We start from the raw sequence: 13057 nt of genomic DNA on the forward strand, positions 1-13057 counted from the left end.
GACAGCCCGGCCAGCGGGCGGGCAGGCTGCTGGGGCGGGGAGGTGGGACCGGCGCGAGGGGCGGCCGTGGGGCCCGGCCGGGCTGGGGCGGGGGGCCGCAGCCATGATCCGGGCCTTCTCGTTCCCGGTGAGCCCGGAGCGGGGTCGGCTGCGGGGATGGTTGGAAGGCAGCCTGGCCGGGCTCTGCGAGTTGCATTGGCTCCGAGAGAGGCAAGAGTACCGCGTGCAGCAGGCGCTGCGGCTGGCCCAGCCCGGGATGGGGGGCGCCGAGGCTGAGGACGAGGAGGACGCCGAGGAGGACGAGGATGCGGCAGCGGCGCGCAGGGCCGCGGCAGCCCTGGAGGAGCAGCTGGTGAGGGGTCGCCTGTCTGTGTGTCCATCCATGCATCCCTCCCTCCCCCATTCGTTCCCCCACCTCCCTGCTTGTGCGTCCGACTATCTTGGTAGTGTATACTCAGCACACCGGTCCTAGGGTAGGGGAGCAGGCAGGGGGGGGGAAACAAGAGATAAGACTGGAGACCTGGCCTCCCCTACCCCCAAATAGAGCTGATAGGGGGGATGCACGGCCTCCGATGGACTCAGCATGGACCCTGTGAACCGTCCTGGACGCCTAGTGTGTGTTAAACCGAACATTCGGCTTCTTACAGTCTTCCCATCTCATGAGGGTTTGAAAGTCCCCATTTTACAGAGAAAGAAACTGAGACTTAGAGACAGGAAGAGACTCACCCAAGGTCACACAGCCGGCATTCAAACATAACCTGCCTCTGGGCCTTGCTACCCGGGATCCATCTTTTCTTAAGTGATCTATCTTTCCTTAAGTCTCCGGGGTGCTTGGAGATCCCTGGAGGGGGCGGGTTGGGGGAAGGGGAATCTTCAGGCCTCTGGAGAGAGAGACCCGCTGCTGAGAAGCTTACATTCCCTGAGGACCCCCAGGGGCATTTTGATCGACCCTATGACACTTCTTTCTTCTACTTGGTCCCATGGCTCAGTAACATGGGGAGGCCAGGTGGAGGTAGTTGAGTGAGGGGAGAGAGAGCATGATTCTCCGTGGTACTCTAAAGATGACTTTCAAATTGAAAGGCCCCAGCTCTTCCTCCCTGCATCACTCCTTGAGTCTGGAGACCCTTTCCGGTTGCTGCCCCAACCTTTCCATACCACAGCATCTGTTTCATTTCCTTAACCCTGCCCCTGTCTCTGTTGTCTTCCAAGACCTGTAAAGCTTCCAAAACTAGGGGAGATTAGAGATGGGGTCGTGCTCTTGTCTCCAGGCCTCACTGCTTTTCTGCCTAACGTCTGTCTCCATCTCTCTTCCCTTCCCCCAGCCCACTCCCCTGGCCCATCCCCATCCCCATCTCGGTCCCTAAGCCTCTATGTGTGTACATGTGTGTGGTCAAAGCTTCCCGTTTAGGGAAACCTGAGCCGAGGCTGTGGGGGTGGGGAGGGGGCTCTGTCTGTTGCTGACCTCGGCTGCCCCCTCCCCAGATGGGAAATAGGGAAAGGGGCTGAGGCCAGACGCCCAACCCCACCCCCAACCGGCCTGGAGTGGGACCTTACACATTCTTCTCCAAGCAGAAACAGCTGTGGGAGGCCCCGCCCCCTCCAAAAGGGCCAGAGGAGGGGAGGTATTCAGCAGCTTCCCCTGTCCTACGCTGCCTGGGCTTTGCCAGACCCCTTCGTCCGTCCCACTAAGAGAGGGTGGGAGAAGGCACTATTGCAGACCTGTAGTGGTCTGGCCTCTTTCCCTCCTCACTCTCTGCCCCTCTTCTCAGTGCTTACTACTCCTGGCTGGCATGAGGTGGTGATGGGAGAGAGGACCTGTCCCTCACACTCCGCCCCTTCCCCACTGTAAGCAGTCAAGACTCAGCTCAGCCTCAGAGAGGAGGCGGTGGCAGACTGGGACAGGAGCCTGGCTGATGGAGGAGTAGAAAAGTACTAAATATAAACACCTCTGGGGTTGAGGGTTCCTGGGTCTTTATGAAGAGGAAGTGGGGTCACCCCTGATTTTAGAAAATCCTGTTATAAGACAACCTACATCTCCATCCATTCCTCAGAAACACACTCCCTACGAAGCAAAATGAAAAACAAACAAAAAATCCCAAAAGTTAGACTTGGTGACTCTGTGAGACATGATGTGGGCATGTCACATTCAGAGTGGAGGTACTGCAGAGAGGGGCGTGGCTATTGTGTATAGAGGGGCCCTGTTTGCTCGAGGAAGGAAAAAGATCCCTTCCAGCAAGGAGGACTTGGGTTAGACTTGCAGAAGGACTTCTTAACATTGATGAAAGGGCACTGGAATGTAAGGAGAGGAAAAAAGATATCCGAAAGTTTGGGCAAAGAAGCCTCCAGAGACATCAGATATTTAGAGATGAACTCAGGCTGTCTGTTCCCCAACTCTTGACTCCTCCCCCTGATGGAAAAACTGAAAGGACAGTTGTGGAATCCATCACCCCTCAAAAAGTCCATCGTTTTACATATATTTTAGTTATGCAAGCAGTATTAGAAATTATTCCTTGTGAGATACTTTCTTATAATAGTGTAAACTGGCCTTGATGAAGCTGTAAAAGAAACTGCTCTTTCAACTCCTTTTAGCTTCAACTGGGAGCTAAAGACCAAGTTATGTGATGCCATATTGCAGATAAGGAGAGTAAAGCCCAGAGAGGTCCAGACACCCACCTAAGGTCTTACAGCTGGGCAGTGGAAGAGGTGATTGAATCTTGACACTGGGTGGCAAGTCTCACCTTAAATATTCATTGGCCCACACAGTTCACCTCAACTTCCACTTGATCCTCTACGCTGAGAAGGCCACTACCCTTTGGCTTGGCTTGAGTCTGTTCTGACTTTTTTTTTTTTTTTTTTTTTTTTTTTTTTTTTTTTGGTTTTTCGAGACAGGGTTTCTCTGTGTAGTCCTGGCTGTCCTGGAGCTCACTCTGTAGACCAGGCTGGCCTCGAACTCAGAAATCCGCCTGCCTCTGCCTCCCAAGTGCTGGGATTAAAGGCGTGCACCACCACCGCCTGGCTTGTTCAGACTTTTTCTAACATATCTACTCTCAAAAAGTTTGCATACCAGGAAAGAAATGGAGAGTACCCCGCAAAGCTTTGCTTTTTTATTTACAATTCAGGGGATGGGACTAAGGGTAAGGAGCAGGATAGGCAAGTGCTATAGCATTCAGCCACGCCCCCAGACCCTCACTGGGGGATTCTAGGCAGGGGCTCTACCACTGAGCCACACCCCCTGCCTCTCACTGGGGGATTCTAGGCAGGGGCTCTACCACTGAGCCACGCCCCCAGCCCCTCACTGGGGGATTCTAGGCAGGGGCTCTACCACTGAGCCACGCCCCCAGTCCCTCACGTGGGGGGGGGAAGGGGGGATTCTAGGTAGGCACTCTACCTCCTCCATTTTCGTTTTTAGTTTAGTTTAGGTTTGGTTTTAGTTTAGATTCAGTTTTTGAGACAAAATCTCAGTGTGTAACCCTTGGCTGGCCTGGAAGTCACAGGGTTCACCTGCTTCTGCTGTTTTGTCTGTCCCTATCCCTCTTTTTGAGACTGGATTTCTCTGATTCCTAGACAGGCTTTGAACTTTGCATGCTCCTGTCTACTTCCAAGAGCACTGAAGAATCTCAGACCTGGCCTGTTCAGAGGTTTTGCTGTTTTAAAAAGTCTAATTTCTTGGGTAAGGTCCCAAGGCTTTGCCCATGGTCCTCAAAATGTGACCCCCTCCAGCCAGAAGTGACACAAGGTGTGGAAATGGTACTCCCAGAAGCTCACAAGCTGGGACTGAGTGACTTTGGATTTTGAAGATCCTCCATGTTTAGTTACTGCCATGAACAGTGCATTCATATAGAATGGTGCTGCACCACCCCCCCCATTAGATTGTCACCACTGGGTCTATACTCAGGAGGGTTCTCATCTGAGCACTCTGGCCCTCCAGAGGTGAAGGCAGAAAGATTGGAAGTAAGTTTTGTTTATTTGTTGACCTTCATCCTTGGCTACATAGGGAGTCTAAGGTCAGCCTGGGCTACCTGAGACTGTCTCCAGACCCAAAAAGGATGATGGCATGTAATTATCTTCACTTAAGTGAAATCTGCTATTCCCCATCATGATGAAGTTACAGGATGACACATTTCTAAGAATGTGTCCCTATGACTGTGATTCTGGCTTCCTCCCTCCCCTGCATGTTTCTTTTCTGCTTAGTGCTGCATCACAGGAAAAAAAAAATCTTCCCTCTTAACAGCTGTATAGTATTCCACCACAAACATTCTGGCATTCATTCATCAAACATTTCCCAAGCTCTAAGCCCAAGGGAGGAGAGTGCCACTGTGAACAAAAAAAAACCTCTGTCTTAGTGAGAAATCACTTCCTATTGAGAGACAGAATAAACAAGTGATACTGATATACATGTGCATGTGTGTATGTGCGTGTGCATGTGCGTGTGCATGAGGAAGCAGGAGAAAAGACAGCAACAGGGTGCAGAATGGCAAAGGGATTATTTTTAAAAGGTGGAGGATGGGAGATCACATTAGAAAAGCCCAAACAGGGTGGGGGTGGGGTAGGGGCAGAAGCCCAGAGCTCACTCTGCACAGAGTGGGGTGGTAGCCAGAGGACCAGGCAGCAGACCAGTGTGGTCCACTTGGAACAGGACACAGGCAGTTGATGGCAGCCTGTGGGTTGTTTTTTTTTTTTTTTTCTCGGATGCCTCCTGATACTATATGAACGGACTTTTCTTTTTCTTTTTAATTAAGGTTGACTGATTAGGCCATGGGCATCCAAACACACCCAGAGTGGGGGACATGTGTTGTCCTTCATTGCACAGACAGGGCCACATGGGGGTTTTCCGTTCTGGAGGGGAAGAGGCCAGGCCTGAAGGAGCCGAGGGCTGGGGGTTGGGGAGGACTGTGGCTGCCGCCTAGAGCTAGGCCAGTCTTTCTGCCCTAAATAGGCAGGGCTGGGTGCTGGTCCCGCCCTCCCGCCAGCATCCAGACAAGCCGCTTTTGTCTGAGGGTCAACTGTCTGCCCCTGGCAGCCGCTACCTCTGGTCTCACTGAGTCCCCTGTGAGACATTCCCTGGCCCTGCCTCTGTGGCTTCCAAAATAAGATAAAATCCTGGATTTTTTTTTTTTTTTAAATCATAGAGACAGTGTCTTGTTGACCAGGCTGCCCCCAGACTCAGTAGGTAGGCAAGGATGGCTTTGAACTCCTTATCCTTCCACCTCTGCCTCCCTGGTCAGTGCCAGGACTACAGGTTTTTTATACCATACTGGGGACTAAACTCAGAGTCTCCTGATAGGTGATCACTGTTCCAGCTTAGATCCACCGCCCACCCCAGTCCTGAGCATCTTGGTTTGTGATGACTGCGGAGGACACCAGGAGGGCTAGGTTTATAGAGGGACTTGCAGGAGGCATGAAGGGTGTAATGAGGGGTATGAATTGCACTGCTTGTGTGTGATATGAGATAGCCAGTCTGCTGCTGCAGCAGGAAGCACTAAGAGGAGACTTCCATAAGAACTTCCCTTTGGAGATAAAGGACTGTGCCAGGGAGAGTATAGTACCTCAGAAAGGAGGGTCAAAACTGATGAGGCAGCCTCACGGCCACCCTTGGATCTGCCTGCTCCTGCACACGCCCCTTTACCATTGAACTCTCCCACAGTAAGAAGACCTGGACTTAAAGCGCTCGATCGTGTAGTGTGTCATGTGCCAGCAACATCCTACTAGAAGGTGCAGGCAAGAAGATCAGGGGTTCAAGGTCATGTCCCCCCTACAGACCAAGTTTGAGGCCAGCCTGGGCTTTGTGCAAGTGAGATTCTGGCTCAAAAAGGGGCTGAGGTACATCTAGGGAGTTTGTCTCAATAAGGTGTCTGCCAATTGAGCATGAAGACCTGACTTTGAGTCTCCAGTACCCACATAAGGAGCCAGGCAGAAGGCTGGGGTGAGCCTGGGAGAGTCAGGAGGACTGTGGCGCTCAAAGAGCAAGGCTGGCCTAGGCAGGCGAGACCCTGCTTCAAAATATAAGGCCAATGGGGCTGAAGAGATGGGTCAGTGGTTAAGAGCACTAGCTGATCTTCCAGAGGTCCTGAGTTCAAATCCCAGCAACCACATGGTGGCTCACAACCATCTGTAATGGGATCTGGTGCCCTCTTCTGGGGTGTCTGAAGAGAGTGACAGTGTACTCACATAAAATAAATAAATAAATAAATCTTTTTAAAAAAGGGGGGGCTCTTGCAATATAATCATGAGGACCCTCAGAGTTTGAATCCCACCACCACGTGGTAAGCAGTATCTTACATATATGCCTCTAACCACAGCTCTCAAGAGGGTGGAGACAGGAAAGTTGGGGCAACTGAAGCCCAGGTTCAGGGGAAGATCCTGCCTCACAGGAATAGACAGAGTGAGTACATTTGACATCCCTCCTCTGACCTCTACACTCACACCCAGAGAGACAGACATTCGTGCGTCTCTTGCATGCATGCGCGCGTGCACACACACACACACACCTACATACAGAGGTAAATACATTTTAAAAAATAAGGGAGCTGGGCATGGTGGTATACAACTTTAATCCCAGAACTCAGAAAGCGGCAGGAGGATCTCTTCAAGTTAAGGCCAGCCTGGTCTACCAAAGGGAGTTCTAGGCTAGATAAGGCTAGATGGTGAGACCCTCTCTCAATAAATAAGTGAACATACAAACAGGGCTGGAGAGATGGTGAGGTGGCCAGGGCCCCTGGCTTTCTTCCAGAGGACCTGAATGTCATTCCTAGCCCACAGGTGACTCGCGTGTGTCTGTAACTCCATTTCCCAGGAACCCAATGCCTATTCTATCCTCCGAGGGCACCAGACATGCCCATGGTGCATGGGCACAGGTGTGGGCAAAACGTGCATGCATGTAAAAACGTGTGTGGGAGTGATGGAATAAAATTTTTAAAGGGGGGGGGTAGCCAATGAGATGGCTCAGTGGGTAACGGCACTTGCTGCCAAGCCTTACAACCTGAGTCAATCCCTGAGATTTACACAGTAGAAGGATCTGAGAACTGACTCCTACAAGCTGTCCTCTGACCTCCACATGCATACACACACACACACACACACACATACATACATACACATACACATATACACATACACACACACACACAAAATAATGTGGAGAGTCAATGAGAAAGACAACTGATTATTATTTGCTTGTCCCACCCCTAAATAAAAAGATAGCAGGGGCTGGAGAGATGGCTCAGCAGTTAAGAACACTGGTGGTTCTTCCAGAGAATCCAGGTTCAATTCCCAGCACCCACCTGACAGCTCACAACTGTCTGTGAATCTAGTTCCAGGGGATCTGACACTCCCATATATGCAAGCCAAACACTAATGCACCTAAAAACAATTATGAAGAAAAAGATATATTTTTAAAAAGAGCTGAGTGGTGGTGGACCATGTTTTTCGTCCCAGCACTCAGGAGGCAGAGGCAGGAAGATCTGTGAGTTCAAGTCCAACCTGGTCTGCAGAGCAAATTCCAGGACAGCCAGGGCTGCCCAGAGAAATCCTGTTGGGGGAAAAAAAAACACCTAAACTCAGTTGGTAGGCCATTTTCATCACAGATGCTTCAGTCTCTCCCAAGAGACAAACAAGGAACTAGAGGGATGGCTCAGTTAAGAGCACTGACTGCTCTTGCAGAGGACCCAGGTTTGATTCCCACCACCCACACTGTGGCTCAAAACCATCTGTAATTCCAGTTCCAGAGGATCCAACACCCCCTTCCTGTCTCCTAGGGCACTGCATACACATGATGTTCATACATTCAGCAAAATACCTATCTACATATAATTAATTCATTAGCCATTAAATTGATTAATTAATCGAGCTGGGCAGTGGTGGTGCACGCCTTTAATCCCAGCACTTGGGAGGCAGAGGCAGGCAGATTTCTGAGTTCGAGGCCAGCCTGCTGGTCTACAGAGTGAGTTCCAGGACAGCCAGGGCTACACAGAGAAACCCTGTCTCGAAAAACCTTAAAAAAAAAAAAAATCAATAAAGATGCCAGTCATGGTGGTGCACATCTTTAATCCCAGGATTCAGAAGAAGCAGGCAGATCTCTGTGAGTTTGAGGCCAGCCTGGTCTACAGAGTAAGTTCCTGGACAACCAGGGCTGCAGAGAGAGATGCCCCCTCAAAACACAAAAGGAACAAAGATGTGAAGTGAGAATGGAGGAGACTGTTCTAACAGGGTTTAGGGAGCAGATGCAGGCATAGCTAACAGAATGAACAAACAATGGGCGCTTCTGAAGTGTTAACCCACATAGATGGGGTTACAGCATGAAGGCAGGAAGTTAGACAGGACTTCCCAACAGAGATGAGGGATAGGGGGCTGACATTTCCAAGTGGATCTCTGTCAGGACTTCATGAATAGGAGGCAGGTGGGCTCTGGAGCCTTCTCACAGCCGTTTTCCTTGTGCTTCAGGAGGCTCTGCCTGGGCTCATCTGGGACCTGGGCCAGCAGCTGGGAGACCTGACTCTGGAGTCTGGTGGCCTGGACCAGGAGAGTGGGCGCAGCTCAGGTGAGGGGATGGGGTCTCTCCAGGACACCCCAGTTTTTCTCAGTATCCTCTATCTCTGCAGTCCCTCTCTCCCAGACAAATCTCTTCCCTTCCCCACCCCAGCCCCCTAATTGTCTCAGCTTCTTCCTGGACTCCAGGCTTCTATGAAGACCCCAGTTCTACAGGAGGCCCAGATTCACCACCCTCCACCTTCTGCGGGGACAGTGGCTTCTCTGGATCTGGCTCCTATGGACGCCTGGGTCCCTCGGACCCCCGGGGCATCTATGCCAGCGAGAGACCCAAGTCCTTAGGTACGGCAGATGGGTGGGCCCTGTGACAGAAGATAGCTTTGAACATAAAATTGGGTCCAATTTGGACTCCCAGTTCTGGCTGGAACTGTCAGTCTTGGTGGAGTTTTAGTGTCTTCCTTCCATTAATTAATTAATGGGTCCTAAGAGTGTTTACATCACCAGATATTGTGGTCTGCACCTTTAATCCTAGCACTCAGGAGGCAGAGGCAGGCAGAGCTCCGAGTTCCAGGCCACCGAGACTCCCTAATCTCCCTCTCTCTGTGTCTCTCTGTGTCTCTCTGTGTCTCTCTGTCTCTGTCTCTGTCTCTCTCTCTCTCTCTCCTTCTTCTTCTTGACAGGTCCTCTCTATTATATAGCCCTGCTGTCTTGGAACTCACTATATAGACCAGGCTGGCCTCAAATTCACAGAGATCCACCTGTCTCTGCCTCCCAAGTGCTGGCATTAAAGGTTCCCACCACCAAGCCTGGTCTCAAGAGGGGGTTGTTTTAGAAAGCCTCACTGAGCTCCTGACCCCTGACGTTTGAGGGAAATGAGAGGAATAGGCCAAACTGACATTCTGAAGAACAGGCCAGGAAGCAGAAATCACAAATGCAAGGCCCTGGGGCCAGAGCCTGGCAATTTTGGGCATCTAGGAGATCAATGTGGCTACAGATATAGGGATATGGATGTGCAGTGTAAGCAGTGGGTCAGAGGTCAAAGCAAGACAGGTAATGGAGACTTGAAGGGATTTTGTCATCAACCATGTAGGAGGGGATGAGTGAGGGTGGGTCTTCAGGGAGGATGGGGTGGGAGGGGCGTGGCTTGTCCTATCCAGGCCCGGGGTGAGGTGGGGAGGGGAGAGAAGCCTTGATTTTATTCTAGTCTCTATGTAGCCCTGGCTGACCTGAACTCCCTGTGTAGATCAGGCTGGCCCTGGACTTGCAGCAGTTCTGCCCTCAGTCTCTCCGTGTTGGAAGTGTTGGCAGGTGTGGGTCTCCACACCCAACTTAACTGTTGTTTGAGACAGGCTCTCACGTAGCTCAGGCTGGCCACAGACTTGCTATGTAGCTGAGGGCGACCTTCAATTCCTGATCCACCTACCTCCATCTGCCCTGTGCTGAGACTACAAGCTTGTACCAGTATGCCCAACTTGTTTTATTCTCTTTTTGGTGGGAGTGGGGGCCAGGGTGGAGTCTCCAACATGCTGAGTAACTGAGCATGGCCTCCATCTCAGTTTTGTGATAGATCACAGACGTTCACCACATAGTCTGTTATTTAATCTATTTATTTTACACTATTAACTTGCTACATAGCTCAGGCTGGCCCAGGACTGGAGGTGATCCTCAGCTACTTCGAATTCTAGGCTAAAAAAGGCCTTTGAGAATCCCTCCTTTCTCTTCCTCTGCCTCTCTTCTGCAGGCGACGCCAGTCCCAGCGCTCCCGAGTCCGTGAGTGCCCGGGTTGCAGTGCCTCGATCCTTCTCAGCTCCCTATCCAACGGCAGCGGCGGGAGCTGAAACTTGCTCGTCCGCGGAACGGCGGGCTCGTGCCGGGCCCTTCCTGACACCCAGCCCGCTGCACGCGGTGGCTCTGCGCAGCCCACGGCCAAGCGGACGCGTGCCATGTGGCTCCCCCGACGGGGCGGCCAGCCGGCCCCTGGACGGCTACATCTCGGCGCTCCTGCGCAGGCGCCGCCGCCGGGGGGCGGGCCAACCGCGCACAAGTCCGGGGGGCGCGGACGGGGGCGTGCGGCGCCAGAACGGCGCGCGCCCGCGGCCGCCCGAAGCGTCCCCGCCCCCCGGCGGCGTGCGACCCGCGCGGGAGCCGTCGACGGAGCGCGCCTGGGCTGCGGCGTGGGAGGCGGAGGTTCCACCTGAACCCGCGCCTCCGGCCGCCACGTCGCCGCCCTCCAGTCCGGCGGAGGGCCGCCTCGTGAAGGCACAGTACATCCCGGGTGCGCCCACGGCCTCCAGGGGCCTCCCGGGCCGCGCCGCGCGCCGCCGGGCCCCGCCGCTCACGCGAGGTCGCAGCGTGGAGCAGTCCCCGCCAAGGGAGCGGCCGCGCGCTGCGGGCCGTCGGGGCCGCCTAGCAGAGCCGTCAGGGCGTCGGGGATCGCCGAGGGCGCGCAAAGCGGCGCGCTCACAGTCTGAGACCAGTCTACTGGGCCGCGCGCACGCCGCTCCGCCGCCCAAGTACCCCACGGCCGAGCGAGACGAGCCCCGACCGCCCCGGCCCCGTCGTGGCCCAGCGCCCACGCCGACGGTCCAGGCCTGCCGTCGGTGGCGCTCCACGGCTGAGATCGACGCGCCGGATGGCCGCCGCGCCCGAGCCCGCGTGCCCGCGCCTCGCGGCCCCGCACCCTCACCGTCCGCGCCCCCGCGCCGGCTGCTGTACGGTTGTGCAGGCAGCGACTCCGAGTGCTCAGCGGCAGGGCGGCCCGTGCCGCTCGGCCGTCGGATGCCGTCTGGATGCGCACCCGGAGGCTATGGCGAGAGCGAGTCGAGCGCCAGCGAGGGCGAGTCGCCCGCCTTCAGCTCTGCCTCCAGCGACTCCGACGGCAGCGGAGGTCTCGTGTGGCCGCAGCAGCTGGTGGCGGCCGCCGGGGCCTCCCCAACGGGGCCCGGGGGTGCTGCGGGCGGGGGGACTCCCGCGGGTCCCGCCAAGGTCTTCGTGAAGATCAAGGCATCACACGCGCTGAAAAAAAAGATCCTCCGTTTCCGGTCGGGTTCTCTGAAGGTCATGACAACTGTGTGAGTTGGGGAGGGATGGGCTTGAACTTCACCTCCATGGCCTCCGCACCCCTACACTTCTCATCCTCCAACCCCCTCCATACCCACCTTCCAAAGACCACCGGTTTTCTCTGCTTCCAAAGACCCTTCTCACTCACTGCCCGCCGTCCATAGCCTTCCTGGAGAGGCTGCCCGTCTTCCCTGCACTGAGAGGCGCCCAGATTGTTCCAGTACCGCTGGTTTTCAAAGCCTTGAACCAGAAGGCGCCCCTCCGTGGGTCACACTCTCCCCATCTGTACAATGGGTGTCCATGTATGCAAATGCAGTAATTCCGTTCGGGTCTGCCCTCTCCCACCCCGTTTTAATTTTAGAAGCTTAGTCTGTTCTCTCTCCACTTCTCTCACATAGCCTTCTCATTCCTCTTTTCCTTGCCCAGATAGGGCTCCCTTCTCATTCACAAAGTGCCCCCTCCATGTCCCTGGACCCTTAGGATATCCCCTGGGGCCCTCAAGTCAGAGACCATCTGACTCAGGTTATGCCTACAGAGTGCCCTGGAAGAGGAAGTGGCACTGTCTTAGGGGCTTTGAGGGTCAAGTAGGAGTTGCCGACACCTGGAAAGGACTCTTTCTGCTCCATCCCTGGACAGTCATGGAGGATTGGGAGGTTAGAGAGAGCAAGGAAGATGGTTTCAATCTCGTGCCTCTCCCCCACGAGGAGTGGGGGAGGCTGAATGACCCTCAGCTGTTCCAATCCAGTGGGTTTTTTTAATTTGTTTTTTTTGATTAAAAAAAATTACTGTATTTATTATGACAATGGTGACTCCCCAGTGCGTGGGGGGCCAGATCCTGTGTGTTTCTCTAACCTCTTTGTAAATAAATGCACAATGTTACATATCCCCTGGGTTCTCCTTCTGCATTGAATGGGAGCTCTGTCCCCTTTTCTTCCAACCTGCATGTATGTTTGCTCTGGCAGTGAGCAGAGCCAGGTAGTGGAACGTCACTCCATGGCCACTTTTATTTTTTTCAGCGACTCTGACCTTCTGGTTATATTTGGACGTTGTTATGTATTCCTAAGAAGGGCAAGTCAAGATCAGGGCTGGTGCTATGTCTCAGTGGGTCAAGCGCTTGCTGTGCAGGGGTGGGGACGTGAGTGCTGGTCCTCAGATCCCTTGGAAAGCCTAACTCACTAGTGTTCATATGTGTGCCTATGGAGCTGTAGGAGGCAGAGACAAGAGACTCCCTGAAAGCGCAAAGGCCAGGCCGGCCACCCTGGTAATTGAAGTGGTAAACAACAGACTGTGGTCGGGTAGAAGGCCAGGACCGACACCCTAGATTATCCTCGGGCCTCCACACATGAATCATTGTGCATACCTCACACATCACATACACATTAAATAGTTATGAAGTCATCATGTGTGAGCATGAAGACCTGAACGAGGATCACCTAGGAAAAGCCAAGGAGGTAGAGGTGAGCAGATCTCCAGCCTGGTCTACATAGTGAGTTCCAGGCCAGCCTGGGCTGCA

General features: G+C 53.7%; 1 protein-coding gene across 2 annotated transcripts; it reads left to right on the forward strand.

Moving 5' to 3' along the window:
• Positions 1-27: 27 nt before the first annotated feature.
• On the forward strand, positions 28-12427 carry Dact3 (dishevelled binding antagonist of beta catenin 3). Of its 2 annotated transcripts, none has more exons than XM_076927369.1 (4): positions 28-352; positions 8440-8536; positions 8656-8826; positions 10226-12427. In XM_076927369.1, exons 1-4 carry the CDS (start codon positions 104-106, stop codon positions 11557-11559), a joined length of 1851 nt encoding a protein of 616 aa, XP_076783484.1. In that variant the 5' UTR covers positions 28-103; the 3' UTR covers positions 11560-12427. The 2 variants fall into 2 exon arrangements, with proteins under 2 accessions (XP_076783484.1, XP_076783485.1); XM_076927370.1 differs by having other exon boundaries at positions 32-352; positions 8674-8826.
• The last annotated feature ends 630 nt before the right edge of the window (positions 12428-13057 follow it).

The sequence above is a fragment of the Arvicanthis niloticus genome, chromosome 29 (assembly GCF_011762505.2).
Source record: "Arvicanthis niloticus isolate mArvNil1 chromosome 29, mArvNil1.pat.X, whole genome shotgun sequence".
In the NCBI taxonomy this organism is placed as follows: domain Eukaryota; kingdom Metazoa; phylum Chordata; class Mammalia; order Rodentia; family Muridae; genus Arvicanthis; species Arvicanthis niloticus.

Coding starts and splice junctions, on each gene's coding strand:
- Dact3 (XM_076927369.1), top strand. CDS start 104: ATGATCCGGGCCTTCTCGTTCCCGGTGAGCCCGGAGCGGGGTCGGCTG. Junction 8,537..8,655: donor GGAGAGTGGGCGCAGCTCAG/GTGAGGGGATGG, acceptor TAATTGTCTCAG/CTTCTTCCTGGACTCCAGGC. Junction 8,827..10,225: donor CGAGAGACCCAAGTCCTTAG/GTACGGCAGATG, acceptor TCTCTTCTGCAG/GCGACGCCAGTCCCAGCGCT.